This window comes from Periplaneta americana, chromosome 4 (genome assembly GCF_040183065.1).
Source record: "Periplaneta americana isolate PAMFEO1 chromosome 4, P.americana_PAMFEO1_priV1, whole genome shotgun sequence".
NCBI classification, from domain to species: Eukaryota; Metazoa; Arthropoda; class Insecta; order Blattodea; family Blattidae; genus Periplaneta; species Periplaneta americana.
Window position 1 is genome coordinate 182,066,641 of NC_091120.1, and position 24,255 is coordinate 182,090,895.

Consider the following 24,255-nt stretch of genomic DNA (forward strand, 5'->3'; position numbering starts at 1 on the left):
TTAGAATATGGGAGGGGTGATAGTAGGAGGAAAAGAATAACGTGCATAAGATTTCCTGATGATAGGGCGTTGTTAGCAGAAGAGGAGACATTACTATGATATATGATAGAGCTAAATGACAGCTGGGATGAAAATAAATGCAAAGAAGACGAAGACTATGGTTATCTGAAGAGAAATAAAAAGGGTAAAAGTGTAAATTCGAAACTAGGCAGTACAGCAAGTGGACGGTTTCAAATCCTTGGAGTGTATTATAAGCAGTAACATGAGCTGCTGCCAGGAATCAAGAGGAAGATAGCTTTTTAAAAGAAAAAGGAGCGTCTTCTGCGGGCCTCTGGGAGAAAAAAGAACTAAGGAAAAGACTAGTGAAGTGTTTTGGGTGAAGTGTGACATAGTATGCAAGAGAAACATTGACATTACGAAATGAAAAAAAAGCGACTAGAAGCATTTTAAATGTGGGTATAGTGAAAGATTGAGAGTGTGAAATGGATAGACAGAAAAATAAATGAAGCTGTGCTAGAAAGAGTGAGTAAACAAAGAATGATGCTGAAATAGATCAGGAAGAGAAAAAGAATCAGTTGGGTCACTGGTTAAGAAGAAACTGCCTACTAAAGGATGCACTGGAATGAATGGTGAACGAGAGAAGAGTTCGGGGCAGAAGAAGATATAGGTCTCGCAAGCAGGGAATACCGACGGAAGGAATGCGAATGAAACAATGCGATAAGGAAGAGAGGGCGACAGGAAAGGTCACGAGATAACTTGAATAATATTCGAGAGTACAGTCAGAAGAGAAATGACATTGATACAATCAGTCTTGCGTCGTGATAGTTAGGCCTACATTACGACTTTAGTTTGTTCCATTGGATGTGAATACGTGTCTTGTATCGCACGGTATTATTATTTCATTCGTAAACATATGTTGCGCGTTTAATTAGCTTCGAATTTTTCTCTTGCTACGTTCTTTATTTCCACAGCGATGTCCTCATTTGTTCATCTTTTTTGAAGAGACAGTACTTCCATCGGCCCGTACCTCTCGCCCCCTCGGCGTGCCTACATACACACGTCAAAACAGACAGCAACGCCACCATTGCTTTTCGGTAATCGTTCCTTGCGCGAGCTATATCAGGTGACAGACGAGATTAAGATATATGGATCATATGCGGAGATTAAGAAGAATGTAGAGAATAGGAAAAATTGAAAAATGTTGGATTTGCAATGAAAGACTTGTCCTTGGGCAGAAAAATGTGAATGAATGAATGCTAAGGCTATAGACATGTAGAGGCAAAGGCGAAAGACATCACGTGTGTGCGCGTGTCTATATATACGGGCTATTCCATATGAAATCGATCAATAAAAAAACTCTCATTTCTATTATACTCTAATTTTTTCCCTATTTATAGAAGGTGCTGAAGAGAGTGCATTTGCAAAAATATACTATCGAAAGTCAAACGGTTTTCGTATTGTTGAGCGACAAATTTAGCGTATTTTAGAAAAACAAGCCTCTTTCAGCGCTCAGAACTCTGGAACCATTTACTGTAGAACATTGAACGAGAGCTCGTTTTGAAGCTGACATTTGGTACGTTATGATAAGTAGTAATCATTTTTATTGTGTACAGAGAGACAGATAATCTGATTTTACTTAATTTTAGGCTTTTTGCTCATTTGTAAAATGTAGAAAAAAATATTGAGAAAAAACCTTGCATTATTAAGAGGAATTCGTCATTGTTTGCTTAGAGGTAAGGCAATAAGTTTCGAGGGTATTAAATAAATTATTTTCACACGCCTAGACTTGAACGGCACAGTACCGCACGCACTGGCCGAGAGATGATAAGCGAGCGTTGGGCGTCATTTTACTCCTGTGTTTATGAAAACCTGTGATAAAGCTAGCCCAGCTATGCGCTACTAGATGGAACATAACGTGTTTGTCTCCTGGCCTTGCTTGTCTTAGATAGCTCCCGCCTCACAGTCAGCTGGTTAGTTCACGCGCGAACTATTTATTTTCTTTATTTGATATTTTCAATACTTTCTTATCAACATGCCATCAGTAAAAAATGTGTGTTTATTTGTACTTTCAAAGCGGAATCTAACTATATATTTTTAAAATACTGTTTCCTAGGCAAAGGCGTCTTAATGAAGAAAAATCTAAATTTCTCCATTTCCATAAAAAGTAAGAAAATCTGTTTATATGTCAATATAAACTTTAATTTCTCAGCATTAAAATAAACCATGATTTTGATCATTGGGCGAAAGGGTTTCGGAGCTTCAACAGTTTAAAGTTGCTAATATTATGAAAATACGATAAATTTAAATATTTTTAATTTAAACACTATTAAGTTCTGATGCCTCAAACTTTGCACAAAGCATTGTATCACAGTTCTCTACGTACAAAAAAAAAAGTTTAATTGTATTTAGAAATTGTAAAGTCAATTTTCTCTATATTTCGGTCGATTTGAGATGAAATAGCTCATACAGAGTCGCTCGTCTTTGTCGACCAAAAATGCGTCGGGATTTGAAATCGGCTCTCCAACAACCAAGATCTACGCTGTGTCATCCAACCTTATGTATATTCATGAAGAATATTCATCGACTGTGAAATATGCAGGTTATATACAGGCGTTAGGACTGTTCACATTAATAATTCTGTATACCAAATAATACGTAAACCATAAAAAGACTGTAACCGAAGTAGCGACTGGAAGCACCCTCCCTTCCCCCATACAATTTAATGGTTGTTATATTAATGTAACGATGTTTTCTTTATCTGTGTCTCGGAGTGACATCTGGATGTTTTCAGAGCCGTCCGTCACTGACGCAGTTGTTATGCTAACGATGTTGATATACACGTTAGGAACTATAAAAGCGAGCGCCATGATCCGTCCCGTGAGGTTATCATGGCTGCTGCCCAAGAGGGGGCAGAATCCACGCTAGCTCTCTGGAGATCAGTGGACCAAGGTTCAAAGGTTCAGTGCAATTCCTAAACTCCTAAAGCCTCGTTCACACTTTTCAAGTAACTTGAATTAAAGTCACGTGATTTCAAGAAGCCTGAATTAAGTTGTAGCTCAGACTTACCGACATTTTGTTTTCAAGTGGGATAAAATGGCGTCAAAAGAAGTTGTGCAATTAGGAATTTCTGTAGTAGCAAGCCTCCGTGCCAGGGAAATGATAAATATATTGGAGAAATTGAGACGCGTTGTTCACTATGGGTTAGGAATTAGATTAGCAAGAGAAATACATGACCATTGACCATTACAAATACAATAAGTGGAATCTTCAAGCAGATTTAATAATTCTTAATGTAAATGTAATAAAATATAAGCAGGTCTGATTTACCATAATTGAAAATGATTATCTTGAAGCTGTTACAGTTCCCCCCCCCCAAAAAAAAAATCTATCAGCCACATTGAACTATGCCAGTTTCGGCGATAAATGTCATCCCTTCAAGCAACACTCTTCTTAATCCCTCCTATTTTCCTCATTTCTTCTCTGTCTACAGTTTAATGGCTTTAAATTGTCTTTCATATCTTATCTGTGTCCACATTAAAATCTCTGCTGTTCAATTTTTCAATGAACCCTTCCTTCCTTAGAATTTATAAAACAGTTATATTACCGGTTATTCTGTATGGTTGTGAAACTTGGACTCTCACTTTGAGAGAGGAACAGAGATTAAGGGTGTTTGAGAATAAGGTTCTTAGAAAAATATTTGGGGCTAAGAGGGATGAAGTTACAGGAGAATGGAGAAAGCTGCACGCATTGTATACTTCACCTGACATAATTAGGAACATAAAATCCAGACGTTTGAGATGGGCAGGACATGTAGCACGTATGGGCGAATCCAGAAATGCATATAGAGTGTTAGTTGGGAGGCCGGAGGGAAAAATACCTTTGGGGAGGCCGAGACGTAGATGGGAAGATAATATTAAAATGGATTTGAGGGAGGTGGGATATGATGGTAGAGACTGGATTCATCTTTCTCAGGATAGGGACCAATGGCGGGCTTATGTGAGGGCGGCAATGAACCTCCGGGTTCCTTAAAAGCCAGTAAGTAAGTACTCTTCTTTCCTTGGCAACTTCCTTTGTATTTCTGTCTCGAACTTTGCAGTTTCTATAATCCACAGACCTTCGTGAGTTTTATACAACTCCGGAAACTTATTTCACTTGCTATTCTTTCCTTATTTTTACGTTCTCAGTACAACAGAAAGACAATCAGCTGTTAATTTAACGCTCTTAAAACAGCTGTTAATTTAAATTCCCGCACTTTTCTCCTAGAATTCAAGTTATCAAGTGACGTTCGCACTCTTCAAGTTGTTTTAAATGTCCTTTCAAGTCAAATAAAGAAGAGAAAGGGATTCAACTTCACTTAAAACTTGAATTCAAGCTGGTACTTGATTTCAAGCCAACTTGAAACATAGTTAACACTTTCCAAGTTCGTCGAATCAGGTGAACGAAGCTTAACTAAGATGTCACACAAGAACAGAAGAGGAAAAATGATTTCGAAAATATTAGAGGGTAACAGAGTTTGAAAAACTTCAAAGTGAAGGTAAATGTGTTTCGAAAATGTCAAAGTGAGGGCAAACGGTTTTCGAAAATGTCAAAATGAGGGTAAGAGAGTGTCGAAAACTTCAAAGTAAATGCAAATGAGTTTCGAAAACGCCAAAGTGAAGGTACAAGGGTTGCGAAAAGTTCAAAGCAAGGGCAAATGGGTTTCGAAAACGTTAAAATGAAATTAAAAGGGTCTCGAAAACTTCAAAGCGAGGGGAGCAAATGGGTTTAGACAATGTCAAAGTCAGGGTAAAAAGGTTTCGAAAACTTCAAAAAGTAAGGGCAAATGGGTTCCGAAAATGTCAAATTGAGAGTAAGAGGTTTTCAAAAAGTTCAGAGTGAAGACAACTGGATTTCGAAAATGTCAAAGAGAGGGTAAAAGAATTTCGAAAACTTCAAAATGAGGACAAATAGGTTTTGAAAATTTCAAAGTGAGGGTAAGACGGTTTCGTAAACTTGAAAGTGAAGGCAACTGGGTTTCGAAAATGTGAAAGTAAGTGTAACAGGGTTTCGAAAACTTCAAAATGAGGGTAAATGGGTTTGAAAATTTGAAAGTGAGGATAAGAGATTTTCGAAACGTTCAAAGTGAAGTCAACTGGGTTTCGAAAATGTCAAAATGAAGGTAAGACAGTTTCGAAAACTTCAAAGTAGGTTTAAGAGGGTTAGGAAAATTTCAAAATGAGAGCAAATGGGTTTCAAAAACGTCAAAGTGGGGGTAAGAGGGTTTGGAAAACTTCAAAATGAGGGCAAATGGGTTTCGAAAACGTCACAGTGGGGGTAAGAAGGTTTCGAAAACTTCAAAATGAGGCCAAATGGGTTTCGAAAACGTCAAGGTGGGGGTAAGAGGGTTTCGAAAACTTCAAAATGAGGCCAAATGGGTTTCAAAAACGCCAAAGTGGGGTAAGAGGGTTTGGAAAACTTCAAAATGAGGGCAAATGGGTTTCGAAAATGTCAAAGTCGGGATAAGAGGGTTTCGAAAACTTCAAAATGAGGGCAAATGGGTTTCGAAAACGTCATAGTGGGGGTAAGAGGGTTTCGAAAACTTCAAAACGAGGGCAAATGGGCTTCGAAAATGCCAAAGTGGGGGTGAGAGGGTTTCGAAAACTTCAAAATCAGGACAAATGGGTTTCGAAAACGCCAAAGTGGGGTAAGAGGGTTTGGAAAACTTCAAAATGAGGGCAAATGGGTTTCGAAAACGTCAAAGTGGGGATAAGAGGGTTTCGAAAACTTCAAAATGAGGGCAAATGGGTTTCGAAAACGTCAAAACGGGGGTAAGAAGGTTTCGAAAACTTCAAAATGAGGGCAAATGGGTTTCGAAAACGTCAAAGTGGGGATAAGAGGGTTTCGAAAACTTCAAAATGAGAGCAAATGGGTTTCAAAAACATCAAAGTGGCGGTAAGACGGTTTCGAAAACTTCGAAATGAGGGCAAAATTTTTTTTATATAAAACTATTGAATGAGAAAGAGGGACTTGACCCACAGAATGGAAGCATGCCTCCAGTTAATCTGCCGCTTGATGAGCAGCTGGAGTGGCATGGCAGCAGAGCTCTCGTGACTAGTGCACGTCGAGTCTTAACTGCTTTTCAGTTAGTCGCAGTTCCAGGCTGACTATGATGACCTTGTCGCACGCCGCACGTGTCTGGGCAGTAAGAGAAAGGGGAAACAAACACGTTTTCCATCATGTGCATACCAAGAACTCTGACGGAAATAGAACCCTCCCGAATTTGTTGTCTGGGCAATTCATAAACATAAGAGCCATTTCCACTTAGTAAATATTTTCCTGCTGCTACAGGCAAAAAACCAGAGAGATTAAAGTGATGAATAATGACTGATTCCATGGCTGCGAATTGAGCCACACGGGATCGATCCCCACTGCGGCTATGGTTTTTTTTTAGTCGTCGGGCATTACAACGATGCGGCAGAAGCAGCTTTCAAGAACCCTGCCCTGCACCGTATTCTGAAATTCTAAATTAGATTCCCCGCTAACTTTCTTCAGTGTTTAACGTTCTGATTTGTTGGGTATTATTTTTCCTTCATAATACTCGCACTTCATTAGTTTCACGTAATCCATTTTCAATAATTTTAAATTAATTTTACTAACTTTAAGCATCATTGTGTTACTTGCTGTTTTCATAACATGGAAGGAGTGATAGTAGGAGGAAGAGGAATAAAGTGCGTAATACTTTCTGATGATACGCTGTTAGCAGAAGAGGAGATAATACTAAGAGATATTTATTATTAATATATGTATGTATGTTTTATTCACACTGCAATGGGTATATACCCGGTGGCAGTGGTAACTAATTACACTCAATAATGACAATAATAAACTTAATTAAAAATACACTTAATAATACCAATAATTAATACAAATAATTAATACTAACAATAATTTATAATAATAATAATAATTATAATAACAGGGAATATCCTAAATTAAATGAAGCACTATCATTTAAAATAAATCTAAATAAAATCTAAATAAATCTAATTATTCATAGCGAAATATATAGACAACATTATAAGAAACAGTATACAATTTGAAAACCCAACAACAATAATCAACACCATAGACTTAGTTAACAAAATAAAACACAAACACATTCCACACAATACAACATTAGCATCATTTGACATCATAAATCTATATACAAACATACCAGTAACAGAAACACTAGAAATACTTCGGAAAATGCTTATCAAAAATAACATACCAGACTCACATTAACGAAATTTTACACATCACAGGAATTATTACTAAACAAAATTATTTCACACATAACAATAAATACTATACGCAAACTGAAGGATTACCAATGGGTTCACTTATATCAAGTATATTAGCTGAAATCTTTATTCACAACATAGAACAAACACACATACTAAACACCGACAACAACAAACACGCAGAGAAAATAATGTACTGGCATCGATATGTAGATGACATAATAGTCTTATATAATGGAAACAAAAGACAAATAGAAAACCTACATCAACAACTCAACAAAATACACCCCAAATTAAAGTATACAGTAGAAATGGAACATAAGCAAGCTATAAACTTCTTAGACATCACCATAACCAAAACAAATAACAGACACGAATTCAAAATATACAGGAAACCCACTACAACCACAACACATATACACAATTCATCAAATCATCCCATACAACATAAACATGCAGCTTTCCGTACAATGACACACAGATTAATTAATATACCAATGAACAATGACAACTACACTGAAGAATTAAACACAATAAAATATATAGCACAAGACAATGGATACAACCCTAACATAATAGACACACTAATAAAAAAGGCAAAACAAAAACAGACCAAACCAACACAAACAGCACGCGAGAATAAATACATAACATTAACATATCACAATACCAATACTCACAAAATTGCAACTTCATTCAGAAAACTAAAGTACAAAATTGCATACAAAACAAATAATACAACACAGAAATACTTAAATAACCACACTAAACATTCAAATATATATATAATTCAACTGGAGTTTACAAATTAAAATGCAATAGTTGCCCACATTTTTACATAGGACAGACAGGAAGATCCTTTCATACAAGATACAACGAACATATTAAAGCTATAACCAAACCTTACATTACATCAAATTATGCAGATCACATTATCGACAATAATCATGACTACAATAATATAGAAACAGATATGGAAATTTTACACATCACACCAAAAAGTTCACAGTTAAACATCCTAGAACAATACGAAATATATAAGAATACAATAGCACACCCACAATATATACTTAATACGCAACTACAGTTCAATACGCACATTGTTTGACGTCATAGTTTCATAGCATACAGACAACCAACCCCCACCATAGGAGCAACACACCCCCACTCCTACCATCGACAACTGCACATCGCAGAGCCAAAATCAGCAGTGGTTCAAGAGACACTGAAGACGACGACAAATAGCGTCGAAACGGGCCGTCTGTCGAAGGTAAATACCTTTTTAACAATTTTAACACTTTTAACGTGTGACAGAGTAAATTTTATGTAATTATTATTGTCTTTCAGTCAGTTCATATTCTCTTTGCAACAATGAGTGTTGCCGTGCAAAAATGTTTAACAGTAAGCGTTTTAATTATCGCTTGTGTTTATTTGACAAGGCAACAATGAGTGCGGGTCTAACGTTATTTTTCTTTCATTTTCATTGCGACGTTGTAGCTAGCTAAATATTTCATATCGCAACATATCAGTACAACAGAACACAAAAATTCACTTTCCAAGGCTACTGGGAAGAAGGTTTCTTTGATATGATACTACAGCTAAATAACAGTTGTGAGCAGTATGGGCAGTGTTGCCAATCGGCGGGTAATTACCCGATTTTCGGGTAAAATTGTGGTCGGAGGGTATTTAAGCGGGTATTAAGACATTTCGGGTATTTTCGGGTAATTTAATACTTTCAGAATTTCCAAATTTGAATCAGTACCGTAATTTAATCTATCCTTCATTATATATAATATTATGCATGTATTTATTTCTAACTTTATTCTGTACAATTTATACGAAAATAGACACGTGTGTTAAGGGGTTCCTCCGCGGGGAATCCCTAGCATCTTTGCTCGCAACTTCACCTTAAATGATCCTTCACTCCAGCGCACTGGAGTGCAAAGGAGGGGATTGAAGCCAAGGGAGGCTGTGTTTCCTTTGAACCAACTAAAGACATGATGAGGAGCAGTGTGTGGTAGCAACGGTACAATGCCAGATAGGCCTACTTGTGTTTAGGTAAGTTAATAGTTTTTAAATTTTAACTTAATATGTAATTTGGTGTCCATCTATTTGATATTTCTGATTTTTATATTTAATTATGATTATTTTTTGAACGGAGAATATTTTTTTAGCAAAATCGGGTAATTTCAGAATTATATGTGGGTATTTTGGAGTAAAATCGGGTAATTTCAGGATTATATGTGGGTAATTTCATTAACAAGCATTGGCAACACTGAGTATGGGATGAAGATAAATGCCAACAAGACGAAGACCATGGTCATAGGAAGAAAAGTAAAGAAGGTAAACTTACGAATTCTAAATGAGGCAGTAGAGCAAATGGACAGCTTCAAATACTTAGGGTGTACTGTAAGCAGTAACACGAGCTGCTGTCAGGAAGTCAAGAAGAAGATAGCAATGGCAAAGGGAACTTTTAATAGAAAAAGGACCATATTCTGCGGATCTCTGGAAACAGAACTAAAAGGAAGAGACTAGTGAAGTGCTTTATGTGGAGTGTAGCATTGTATGGGGGCAGAAACATGGAGTTGGGTTTAAAAAGGGCGCGTCAGCTATTATGGCTATTTGCGTCCTTATTTAAAATCCTTCACAAAACAGAAACACAATACAATAACCAGAATGTTTGAAAGAACTAAAAGGCGTTGTCACGGTTAAAACGAGGTTCACAAATGCAGTTTCAGCAAGATGGTGCATAAAAATCATAAAAGTGAGCAGTTCTCAGACCCTAGCTAGTATTTAAAAACAAACAATAAAATAATAAAAAAAAATTGCCACCAGAAATAAATTATCTGGCGAATTTATAAAATGCTCGGATGTAAAAGTCCGAATGTCAAGTTTGTTAAAAACATACACTAAACAAATGTAACCTCCGGATGTAAAGGGTCCGGAGGATAAGTAAAAACGGGTCATTATAAAACTAAATCACCCTGTCAGGTCCTCTAATCGATAAAAATCTCAAAACTGCATTTGTACAATTAAAATCATTTCCAAAGAAACATGGACGTTACGACAAAGTGAAGAGAAGCGACTAGAAGCATTTGAAATGTGGATATGGAGAAGAATTGAGCGTGTGAAATGGACAGACAGAATAAGAATGAATTCTTAGTGGCTATAATTATATATACATAGGCGTTACATGTGTTTATGCATTTAATTCAAGCTGTTAAGAAACTCTATAAATTTAGTGTGCAAAGTTCTATCGTATCTACTGTTACATGTATGTATTTTCTGTATCATTTCAACGGAGAGTGACAAGTTAAGCGTTTCTGTTTTTTTTTTTTAAATTGCCGATGTCCCATGCTGGACCATAAGAAATCTGGTCAGCCTATTCTCTGCAGTATTTCAATATGCTGTAGGTGATATTCGAACCCAAGACAATGATCTCAAACAGCGCTAAAACTTCGCCTTGGCTACTGTACCACGCACGAACTTTTTAAGGACTATAAAGATATGCAATAAAGGCGCAATGTTGGTCATGAGCGGCATGAAGACTGCAGAGATAGCCGTATGTAGGCCTATATTAAACCACGACTCTGAGGAAGTTGGCTGGCTGCATTACCGACCAGTTAATAGCGACAAGTAACGGACGTGTAAATCAAGAAGAGTGGCACGATTTAAATTTAGAATGAGAGACTGAACCTGTTACAGAATTAATAACGGCAAGGAATGTCAAGTGCACAGTGACGTCACGACCAGCCTGGTGCGCAATGCAATGTTCTTCAATAAGATCGGCAGTGAACAGTGACCGAGCGGGCTTGGAGTCTGGACCAATCAACACACGATCTGTGGTGGTGGTAGTAGTACAGGGACATCATTTTATTTTTACTTAAATTTTATTGTACCCGAGTTTTTTAATGTACTTCACTCCCACCCCTTCTACTAACGAAGTTCAACCGTCCTCCACACAGATCCAAGACCGCATATACAGTCTTACGGTCATAATAAACAGTACGTTCCAAAAATATGTTCGCGTTTTCCAGTGACGAAAGAGCTTTCAACATTGAATAATTTTCGCACAGGTACTGTCGTCCATTTTCCTACGTCATATCCCGGTTTCCCCCACCAGCTTTTATTCGCCAGCTAGCGGCGGGGCTGTCTTAGCTCTTTTCTGAAAACAGTAATTTCCGTTAGGAATTGGACGTCTACGTAATATTATACAACTGTTTAAAATAACTTAAAAGGGACTCGTTAAGTAATTAACTGTCATGTGATTTCCTCCCTTTCTACGACATAACCACTTGGACGGACAGTAGATAGTATGTCTGAGTAATTTTATTTTTTCGGATCGGGCAGAAGTGAAGATTGAATTTACAGTATGTAAGGTACTCTTTAAAGAGTAGGTACAGAATTATTTCAACATGAGTTACTAGTATGAAGAACGAAACTGGTAATTGGGATTAGGTACAATAGTCTATAGTGCGATAATATGCACATTAGAACGGAAGCCTGTATCGAAATGAACGGCCACCATTTTAAAAAAATGCGTTTAAATATCCATATTATGATTATTTTTCAATTTAACTTCATTCTCTATATTGTACGCTAATGTGCTGTAGACAGTATAATATACACTGCATAATGAATACGTCCACATGGACAGCTCAGTTCGTGAGTAAAAAACACTCATTGTTAATACTGTACTGTATTTTGATTAAACGAAAACTTAATGAAAATTATCAAACTCAAAAGCGCAATATTTCCTAGTTTACGTAAATGGATGAACTACTTTTCTTCCCTCCTATACCTAGTAAAGTGATTTGTTTGTATATTACGCCAGTATCATCGAACTCCAGTCGTGGAAGGGGGTAGCAAACGGCGTTGATCCAGAGGCATAGGCAAGTTAATATTAAAAATGTCAGTAAAAATAAAATGATGTCCCTGTAGTAGTACTGAAGACTAATGGCCTACCCGTTTCAATCTAGTCTAATATAAGTAATGCAAACAGGCAATAAAAACAATAAAAACCGATCGGATGGCATGGGATCCATCGGAAGTCGAACCCGGCTGCCAGACGCCTGCCTGCTAGTGTACTCGTAGAGACAAGGTCGCTTTGAAGTTGTGGAGTGTTTACACGAGGCACACGCGGTGACAGCAGTAGGACGAGGAAATTGATTATCCATTTATCCCTCAGCTCTCACTGCCATCAACAGCCTCAGATGCTTCGTAGGCTTCTTGGCGGGTGTAACGATTATACATCAGTCGTTGAGATAATATTTGACTAGCGACTACAGTTTTGTTACTATCCATATTCGTGGCGGTGCGTGGTGCTGTTCACTTTTATTGTTTTTTTTTAACAACGCTGTTTCAACTGCGAGGTTGTCTAGCGACGGCAGATTTGGCCATAGTTTGCCTTACAGTTGTGATGAAGACAAAGGAGCTAAATAGGGAATAGAGTAAGAAGAGAAGATAGTGCTGAAAGTGAAGGAGAAAGAGGAACAAGGGAGAACAAAAAGGAAGCAGAAAGACCAGGAAGAAGACAGACATGAAGATAAACAAGAGAAAGAAAAGGAAATCAAATATAATATAAATAAAAAAATACAGAAGGAACGAGAGAGTAGGATGACCAACGAACAGGATGAAGATGAGAACAGACGACAAAGAGGGACAATAAAAGACAAAAAAAGAGGTAGCCGAAGAAGGCCAGCAAGAGAAAAAAAAAGAGGTTGACAAAGAGAACTGGAACAGAGAAAGAAAGGCGACAAAAGGACAGCAAGAGAGAAAGAAAGAGGGTAACAAAGAGAACAGAGAAAGAAAGAGGGAACAAATAGGACAACAGAAAAAGATAGAGCATAAAAGGAACAGTGAGAAAGAGATAAAGAAGAGGATGAGAGAGAAAGAGGATGAATATGACAAAGAAGAGAACAGCAGGAGAGAAAAAAAAAGAAAGGAAGAGAAAGACAAAGAGGACAGCAGGAGAAAAAGAAAACGAATTACAAAAAGCACAGCGGGAGAACAAAAGAGGAAGACAAAGAGGACAGCAAGAGAAAAAGAAAAGGAATCACAAAAAGCACAGCGAGAGAAAAAAGAGGAAGACAAAGAGGACAGAAAGAGAAAAAGAAAGGGAATTACAAAAAGTACAGCAAGAGAGAGAAAGAAAGAGGAAGACAAAGAGGGCAGCAAGAGAAAAAGAAAGGGAATTACAAAAAAGCACAGCAAGAGAGAGAAAGAAAGAGGAAGACAAAGAGGGCAGCAAGAGAAAAAGAAAGGGAATTACAAAAAGTACAGCAAGAGAGAGAAAGAAAGAGGAAGACAAAGAGGGCAGCAAGAGAAAAAGAAAGGGAATTACAAAAAGTATAGCAAGAGAGAGAAAGAAAGAGGAAGACAAAGAGGGCAGCAAGAGAAAAAGAAAGGGAATTACAAAAAGTACAGCAAGAGAGAGAAAGAAAGAGGAAGACAAAGAGGGCAGCAAGAGAAAAAGAAAGGGAATTACAAAAAACACAGCAAGAGAGAGAAAGAAAGAGGAAGACAAAGAGGACAGCAAGAGAAAAAGAAAGGGAATTACAAAAAGCACAGCAAGAGAGAGAAAGAAAGAGGAAGACAAAGAGGGCAGCAAGAGAAAAAGAAAGGGAATTACAAAAAGTACAGCAAAAGAGAGAAAGAAAGAAGATGACATAGAGAGACGGCAAGAAACAAAGAAAAGAAATTACAAAAAGGACAGCAAGAGAGAAAGAAAAAGGAAGACATAGATTTTTTTTATTTTAGTAGGTTGTTTTACGACGCTTCATCAACAGCTGAGGTTATTTAGCGTCTGAATGAGATGAAGGTGATAATGCCGGTGAAATGAGTCCGGAGTCCAGCACCGAAAGTTACCCAGCATTTGCTCACATGGGGTTGAGGGGAAAACCCCGGATAAAACCTCAACCAGGTAACTTGTCCCGACCGGGAATCGAACCCGGGCCACCTGGTTTCGAGGCCAGACGCGCTGGCCGTTACTCCACAGGTGTGGACGAAGACATAGAGAGACAGCAAGAAAGAAAGAAAGATGACAAAGAGGAGAGCAAAAGAGAAAGAGGACAAAGGATAGCAAGAGAGAAAGAAAGATGAGAAAGAGCGATAGCAAGAGAGAAAGAAAAACGACAAAGAGGGACAGGAAGAAAGAGGACAAGAGAGAAAGAAAATGACATGAATGACCTAGAGCGTTAGCAAGAGAGACAGAGATAGACAAAGAGGACAGAAAGAAAGAAAAAGAGGAAGACGAAGAGGGACAGCAACAGAGAAATGAAGAGGAAGACAAAGGGAAGTAAGAGAGAATAAGGAATACAATGAGGGGTAAGAAGAGAGAAAAAGAAGAGGATGACGAAAATGAACAGCAAGGGAGAAAAGAAGAAGAGTGGAAAAGCAAAAAGGGAAAAGCGACAAAGAAAAAGAGAAGGGAAGAAAATGAAGAGCTTGACAAGGAATAAGAGCAGGAGAACAGGAAGAAGATACAAAAGGAGAGATGAACAAAAAAAGGAGAAGTTGAAGAAACGAGAAGGAAGAGTCTAGGAAGGTGAAAGCATTTCGAAATCTCAGATTATATTGATGTGCCTATTCTTCACGCAACCTTGACGACGAGGCGGGATATCGTATCGGCGCCAGTAGTGAATGAACGAGTATAACAGCTCCGTCTCTTATCTGCACAGCCCTGACAAGGGGAACATTGTGCGGGGGAGTCTGGGGAGGGACCACTTCGCATTTCCAGAGCGATATGGAAGAGTTCCTGCGTGAGATAAATTTAATACAGATTTCCGACACAACCAACTTTATTCTTATCCCCCATGTCCGTAGCGCGACGGCCTATTGAAAGTCTATATGAACGATCATCCAACCAGTAAGAAGTTAACGTATGTTCAGCAGGATGATCGCCCCGGCTGTTATAGCTGGCTGCCAAAATTTACTTGAAACAGGAACACTTGGACTTGTAAACAAATTAGGTTAAACAAAGTAACTGTGTTTTCAATTAGAACTTTAAAGCTAAATAATAAATAAAAAATAGAAAACAACACTACAGTATGTTGGACTGTATTCTGTGATATACATGTCTGATTTAAGCCAGCGGTAGCGAAAATGCTATCGTGCGCCGAGCCACTGTGTAACCTGCAACGTGCATAGCACCTATGGAGGGAGGCGGACACCCGAAGGGGAAGTGAAGCAACTGTTTGACTTATTAACGGATTTTCATTTTCCTTACGTCAAGCGCTTAAATATAATTTTATACAGTACAAGGCTACAAACTAATATTTAGTACGTGTAACGAAGAAAGAAATGAACAATATTATAACCTAAAATTAACTGTCTTCAGAATGTCTCTGCGACAAAGTTTCAAAATCAGGAATTATGTCACTTACTGCCAGTCGTAGTTGATCACGAAGGTATTTGTCTGTCAGTCGTGATCTAAATTTGGTTTTTACTACTTTAATTGTTGAAAATAATTTTTCACAAACGTAAGTTGCAGCGAACATGGCTTCAACAGAGCAAGCGAAAGAACGAAGCTTCGGATATTTATTTTTTGGCAGAGATTTGAAAGTTCAACATTTGTCAAGTCCTTACATCTAGCTTTCATTTAACGTCACATTGTAAATCTGTGAGTTCAAATTGAAGAGCTAACCGCATTATTCGTACATCTGCTAAAAAAGGGTCGACGTACAGAGATGATGATGATGATGATGATGATGATGATGATGATGATGATAACAACAATAGCACTTAACCTTTTAATGTTTCATCAGTAACATGTAGTATAATACCGTTTTATGTTATACAACCGTTTTCCTCGTAATACTTGTGAACAAATCATACATTTAATATTCTCATCATATTGACAGCAAAAAAAATGCGTCCTCCCATCCTACTTGGAACTTTCGTACATGGTTTCGAGAGAGACATATGCCACTCGCAGGTCAGAGACAAATACAAATGGAACGGGGTTTGACTCCGGTGAGTGAGAGGTTGGGGGTTGGCGGAGGTTAGAAGCAAGCGAAATGCACAGCTATCACTGCGAGCCAGGTTCTCGCCACGGCTGATTTAAGCCGTTCATTTTTGTTTAGGCAGCCCAAATAACAGTCGAGACGTGTGGGAGGTATTTAATGACTTCGTAGGTAGAATCAGGAATGGGTATGACTAGACAGTGGATGCGGGATGACTTATCGTTGAATGTAGGTGCACATTTACTATATGTTACATTTTTTCATTCAGACCATTGGCTCAACAGGTTTTAAACGTAAACAGACGACGTTAACATGCTACTGTATCTCCGTACAGTCAGAAGGAAAAGAAAAATAACGTACTGTAGTACATACCTTGCAAGGTTCAGTCCTCGTCATCATTGATGCAATTACCAGCGTTTCAGTAAACGACGATATATTCTCGTAAGTTGTCGAAGCTGAATCGTCTTCGCCTATCGCTTAAACAATTTTTGTATCGAGAGAGTTTCTGAAGAAAACCTCTAAAATGGGGATCACTCAATTTCTTTAGAGGAATATTTGTACTGAGCATCATGTTGCACGTGTCGTTAGACCCGCACAACTAAATGATGATGATGATGATGTAGATAGTTTCTCAGATTTCATTTCAACGCATTTCGTGTGCGATGTACTGTTGCAATGTTTCTCTATAGCCTGAGTTGTGGTTTTTATTTCAATTGTACATACATTACACACGATATTGTCTTCGTTAATACATAAAATGTCGATCTCATACTTCTTAATTGCATTTCGTATCTTTGAGCGAATTTAACGTCTTGCCATTATGAATGGATCAGCACAATATATTCAACTCGTACTAAATACTTGAGCAGGATGACACAACTGCACGCATTGCGTTGCAATGTTACTATAAACGGAACGGGGTTCCTTCGTTTTGTACGCTGCTGTACTCGCCAGGTACACGAAAGACGGACGGCGCGGCACGTGCCATATACTCTGATACGAAACAACTTCACTAGGTATAACGCTCATTCTTTTCTTAGTCTACGCAGGTTTTGACGTTCTCACAGTAGTGCCCATAGGTGTGACATATTCAAAAGATATTGAAACAAATTAATAAATTGTGTTAAAATTCTGAACTGTCAGTTTTTTAACCCTCAATTGGTATTGCTTTTCAAATGTACATTACGATATCTATCCATATGGGTCTATATTGACCCATAGATACCAGTTGAGGGTTAAAGATACGTTGCTTATTCTAAATGAAACAAAACAAATGAGTAATTTAAAGGATATAACTTGCGTATTAAGAAAACTATGTTATAGGAATTATAAGAAGAGCAAATGACTCGACAAAATATTATCCAAGACTGGAATAAACGTTGAAAACACGGAAATTAATAACCAACATATCAGCCATTAGTCTGTTTCTTAATTAAACACGCCTAAATAAAGCAATCAAATATTGGTATTGGAGTACAGCATAGTACATTATGCAACGAACCTATAATGGTAGTAATTAAGACGTGAGTACGTTTGTTTATGAAACGAGCGCAAGCGAGTTTCATAATTTTCATACGAGCGTCTTAATTACCATTATAGGCAAGTTTCACACGACTTTTTATGCTCGACTATATTTCTAACTTCAAATTACTCATAAGTATTCATGTTATGACTATCTAAGTGAAGAGCGGAACTGACCTTCCAAATTGTGAGATGTGCGCAGACGCGAAAGTATTGATTTTTTCCGAGGGACGAATGTCATTGACCTTGATATAATCTAGAGAGTAACATGAACATTAATATTGATATAACCTGGAAATTGATTTAGAATTAAAAACGAGATGACAAATCGAATTTATTTAAACATTATTTACAATTAACGCTAATTATTATAGTAACAGAACATAACCTTCTGCGACAGTATTGGATTTCCAGCCTCCGTGACGTTTCGCTAATTGTCTTTCGATTGCATATCCGAGAATAATCGATACTTGCGGTTTTATAATGGTACAATGGTGATTTCTCATTGGCTGAACAACTGAACTATAATGAATAGGTGTACTTTAATGAGGTGGATTAAAGGTCTACTACCAGGTGTATAATTACTACATTTCGGCATGGTCGAGCATAAACGTTAATTATGACCCAGGAGCGACACACAACGTTTTCCCATAATTAATTTGGTTAGTGGGACAGCAAATTTCCTAAGTTAAAAATAGTGGTACGCCATCAAAAAGGTTGAGATCCGCTGTGTTATACCTACTTTGGTTTATCTTGTCTCAGTAGCAATAAAACCAAATCCCTTCAAATGAGGGTGGAGATTTTAGGACGGTTGTAAATTTTCAGGATTCCTTTCAAAACCTTGTGGCTACCGGAACTCAGTTTCTTGAAAGACAAGCTCAGTGACGGAACTACACAGTACGAAGAGAGATATTTTATTTTACTTTGCGCTACAGAATATATCAACTAGTCCCTTCCGCCACTGGATGGATGGACGGCACCGCTCCACTCCCCCATCGCCATAACAACATAGACGAAGTAAGACATATCTCCTTTCTCTCTCTTTTCACAGTGAGACAGGCTTTAGAAGAATGTAGGACAATTTAGTATCATCGCTGCAATTCTAAATAGCCGTGCTCTTCCTGCCCCTCCCTGCTGGCAATGTGACCTGTCAAACATCCTGGGACAGACAATGTGAAACTGACATGACAATGCAACGGCCTACCTGCTGTCGGCGCCAGTCGTCGGAAATCAGCAGCGGTTCCACTTTGATGGCGTTGTCCAGCCATGACAGAGCGTGCTCGGGGCGCGCTGTGGGGCACGCCATGTTCCCGTCCTCCGCACCACTGCAACACCATAACGCACCATTTCAAAATATAAGTCGATACACAACTCACATTTTTATTTTCTTGAACAATCATTCAAAATACATACACAAATGAAATCAAACATTACGGACCCAAATAAAATAAACTTTCGTAACCACCGTCGTAGCTCAGGGGTGAGGAGCTAGTCTCATGATCCGAGGCTGCACCAGAGCGTGGGTTCGAATTTCTTTTGTTGAAATTTTCCCCTCGATGTTTTCAACAAACGTAAAGCATAAGTTTGTTCGTTGATGATATAGCTATATTGTGGGACCATCGGATCTGTGCCCCCGTTAGATATGCGAACTGAACCCTAATTCCTTCTCAGCCTCGGTAATTCATTTCTCTCCCTGCATTCCTATCTATCTCCCTTTCTCTCCCCCACTATTCACAATTTTGAGCATTCCTGCGGGACAGTTTATTTGCACTTGCAGTCCAGTGTTGTCAACTCAACATGAATACTGTAGCACGGAGTGGTGAATAAAATATTATTAAGCAAGTAATAGCATTTTGCGATGAAGAAAAACAAACAGGTCAATATCTCTTTCCTATAAATAAGGCAACGATAAAAGCAGCTGCGATGACTGGTGAGGCTTATTTTATTTCAATTGATTACGTATTAAAATTACTTACTTACCTAATACTAATACAATATGTTATGTAATTTATATAGGCAGGTCATAGCGCCTAATAAAGAAAATCAGGAGAGAGGGAGTCTGTGCAGGAGATGAATAGTTAGAATCACCAGGGAAGAACAGACCAAGGGAACCTTTAATTCATGTAGATGATATGAACCGGTGTATATTTTAAGAAAAGAGCGAGAATTTTATACCGTGCAGACAGAAGTTCCGACATTGAAGAAATTACTGAAGGTTGCGAGAGAAGCAATAGTTTCCAAGGTTGGAGAGAAACGCTACGGAAAGTGATTCGAGACGTGCGATTTAGGTTTAAAAATGTAGAAATACAAGATGTATTTTGATTGAAAGAAATTATATTGTAGCATGGAGGACCAGTTATTTATGACAACGTTTGACGGAAGTTTGGCAGCATCGCTATTCGGCAAGGTTCGTGGTCTGCTGTTTGACGTGGTGGGAGGAAAGCGGGTGGAATGGAGTGAGTACAGGCGTTAACTTTTCCAAGAACGACAACAGCGCTGAAGGGGCACAGAACCGATGGTCCGACTATACTGAGAAGATCTTGAGTACAAGGGAATCTTCAAATCCCCCGGGATTACGATCGATATGTGGTTGAGTGGATGGTTCGAAGAAATGGTTGGATAGGTGAATGAATATATGTAAGAATAAATTAAATCAGTGGTACTCAAACTTAAAAGCACTGCGGGATTCGCTTTCCACAGATCAGTATTTTCCAGGACTCCTTCAAAGTCGTCAATGGAATGATGGGTAGGTTACATCTTGGTATTTCTGTTACACTTTCCACAAATGAATTAATGTTAATGTTAACCGGTGTACCAAAATTTAAGAGGTGATTCTATATGTTAAATATAACACAACTTTTATTACATCTTTTCTTCCAGGAAGCACCGTTAAGCAGGAAAAAAAAAAAAATAGTCTCTGCCCAATGTTGCAGCACTCTATTGCGGTAATGGTCCGATAGAAATGGCTGATCGCTATACAAGCAGATAGGTAAAAATAATCTGCCACACAAAAATAAAATAAAATAAAAATCCTTCTGGTGAAAGAAAAATATTCCTGTATCCAGAATATTCGCGGACCCTCAGAATGAACTTTCGGGACCCCACTTTGAGAACCACTTATAATTCTGCAAGCAAGAATTAATTTCTCTGAAACATATGTGTATGAAGACATATTTGACAGCTCATTCCATTTAACCCTTCATTTAAAAAAACAAATAAATAAATAATTAAAAAATGCCGTTGGAATCCATTTTTAGTTCATGGGCTTTATATGTATTATTTCAAATACAGACGAATTTATTTTTACTGAAATTATTACATTCATGTGCATCATTGCAGGAAATACTGACTATTATAAACTGTACCGAATATGAACAAAATCTAACCTAAAGTTTATGTTGAGCACAACAAATCAATTCAATTCAATTTATGGGGCATTAGACATACAGTTTTAGGCTTCGTCAGAATACATTGAAAAACATATAAATACATTTTAAAAAACACTAATAAAAGAAACAGTAAAATTTAAATAATACAATGAAAACATGAAATAATTTGAAACTTTTAAATTAAAGAAAACTAAATTGATATTAAAATTATTTGTTAAAATACAATTTGACACAAAATTGTGTTGAAAAACTCGGCAATAAAATAAAAAGGATTATTGAATAATCAATTGTAAAATCTAGTTTTGAAGCTATTGATTGATAATTTATAATATTGACTGGGGAGCTTATTATATAATTCCATCCCCATAATTAAAAAGTTTGTGTTGCTCTTGTGTAATCTGCAATATGGAATATTAATTTGTTCACTATTTCTAATTTCATGATCATGTATATTGGCCACTAATGAGCAAATGTCGATATTTTGTCGAGTGTAAAGTAATAGATCATATATAGATACAAATTTATGATTGTTAAAATCCGTGATTGCCTGACAAGTGGCCGACAATGTTAGAGATAGTTTGATTTACATAAAATTCTAATGGCTTTCTTTTGTAAAATCGCACGTCTAGAGTTAATTTTCAGTATGATATACTGAAAATGTGTATTTCCGCAAAAATCTAGAAATTGATGCTTTATAGAATCACAATAATTTTCTCTTCATACTTTAGTCGCCCTGGGTGGCACAGTCGATATAGTGCTGGCCTTCTGTGCACGAGGTTGCGGGTTCGATCCTGGCCCAGATCGAAGTGTGCTTAAATGCGACAGGCTCATGTCCCTAGATTTAGTAGCATGTAAAAGAACTCCTGCGGGACAAAATTCCGTCACACCGGCGACTCAGATATAACCTCGGCAGTTGCGAGCGTCGTTAAACAAAACATAATTTAAAATTTCTTCATACTTTATATGATGAAAAAGTAAAATATCTAATAATAAAAAAGGAGCAAACATTTACTCCAGGCTACAATTGAAGTGCCTATTAACAGGCCTATAATTAAAGTAACTACCACATAGGAAACCAATAGCCCTACATAATAACCCTCTCGCATTCCTCATTTTGTAGCTATTTTTAATTCCACTTTCTCTCCTCCAAGCAATATCAATGGACCCCTCCCACTGTCCCTACTAAATCTTTCATCCTAAGAGTTGCTTCATAAATCCTATGAATATTCAAGCAGTTCGCTCGTGGCAGTGAATTCCTGTCGTCACGTTTACAAACGTCTATTAACTAATTTAATACAAGCGGTCAAGGGCTTCGCGTTGAAAAGCGGAAGCATATTACTGATACAACTTTTAGTTTATTGCGTTTCTCAACGTGCTAGAGTAATGGTAACAGCAGCGTCAGTGTTCAAATACTTCTGACATAAAAACTGGAACCAAAAAGGAAAAGTGACAGGGGACTCATAGGATCCTTGTAGACGTGAAACGTCTAGGTTGTGATGTTTCGATTTTAAGAAGCTAGTTCTTATTTATAAGCAGCTCCAGATTGTTTTGTGAATATTTTTAAAAATTTTCGTTGAAAATATAATTAACATATCGTGCTTATGGTTAAAAATATGGCAGTAACTTTGAGATTTTTTTTCACCGTGTAATGCCATACACTCATACACAATCTGAATTAACCATCATCTTATACACGGCATTGTATTTGCAACTATCATAGCTAAATAAAGCTGTTAATAATACTCGTAATTTGTAGCTTTTGTAAATCAGTCTTATTGCTACCTAACTCAATTTCATAAACAAACCCAGTCGTCGATGACCCTGCAGGCATTAAAGAGAATAATAGAACTTTGCAAATAATTTGCCTCCCTATTTTTTTGCAGCTATCAACTTTAAAACATTATACGGTATTTCCTTAAAATAATTTCTCCTTGTTGCTCCCTTGTTCTCCTAGTATTTTATTATTACCCCCATGTTTTCCTTTTATTCTAATTGTTCTCCTTGCCTTTTTTATTTTATTTTCTTTTATTAAACGACGCTCGCAATTGCCGAGGTTATATCAGCGTCGCTGGTATGCCGAAATTTTGTCCCGCTTGAGTTCTTTTACATGTCAGTAGATCCTGTCGCAATTAAGTACACTAATATGCCATCGACTGGGACGGAATCGAACCCGCTACTATATTCCGATTGTTGTTCTTACCCTTCTTCTCCTTGTATTTCCCTTGTTTTCCTTGTATTCTCCTTGTCCTCTTTGTGTTCTCCTTGTCTCCTCCTTGTTCTCTTTAATTTTATCTTGTTCTCTTCTTCGCTTTGTTCTCCTTACATTCCTTCATTCCCCTCGTCTTTCCCTTCTTATTATCGTCTTCCCCTTGCATTCCCATGTTCTCCTTGTCATCCTGTTACCTTCGTATTCTCCTCGTTTTATTTTTCGCACCATCCACACTATTCTACGTAAAGATATATATATATATATATATATATATATATATATAGCATTGTAAATCTATGCACCTGTCGACAGGTGATAGCACCCTCAAATAGTTCATTGTAAAGCTATGCAGCAGTAAAGCTATACACTTGTCGATACATGATCGAACCGACACGAAGTTCTGCGTAAAGATAATGAAGCACAAAGCTGTCGATTTTTTTTTTTTTTTCTTGAAGCTTGTATTCGCAGTAACATTTTTCTAGGGCACATATTTTTCCACAGTTGTTTAGTCAACTGTCCGAAGACAGGTCTGAACCCCACAAGTGCTACTAACAAGTCACCACTTGTGAGGCAACTAGGCCAGGAGATAATGGGGACCTGTTTGTGCAACGCGTGACTCCAGCTTTGCAAGAACGCAACTGTGCAATTGTCACTGTTCACCTAACAGGCTCGCGAGGCGTTTGATTTTCCCTGACTTTTTCGTACGCCCGTATCACATTGACTGCTTACAGAGCCATATTTTCACCTGGTGGCAAGACATGGAATTATTGATTTATTTATTTACTTATTTATTTACGTACTTATTTACGTACTTATTTACGTATTTACTTATTTACTTATTCACTTATTTATTTATTCAATTATTTATTCACTTATTTACTTATTTATTCACATATTTATTCACTTATTCA

General features: G+C 37.5%; 1 protein-coding gene across 3 annotated transcripts in view; it reads right to left on the bottom strand.

Moving 5' to 3' along the window:
* The window catches only part of LOC138698498 (hexokinase-1-like), a 224,401-nt gene that overhangs the window by 110,300 nt on the left and 89,846 nt on the right, over nt 1-24,255 (bottom strand). For all 3 annotated transcript variants that reach the window (XM_069824465.1, XM_069824467.1, XM_069824466.1), the window contains exon 2: nt 18,951-19,071. In XM_069824465.1, the coding sequence (XP_069680566.1) occupies nt 18,951-19,071 (121 nt within the window). The remainder of the gene's footprint in view (nt 1-18,950; nt 19,072-24,255) is intronic.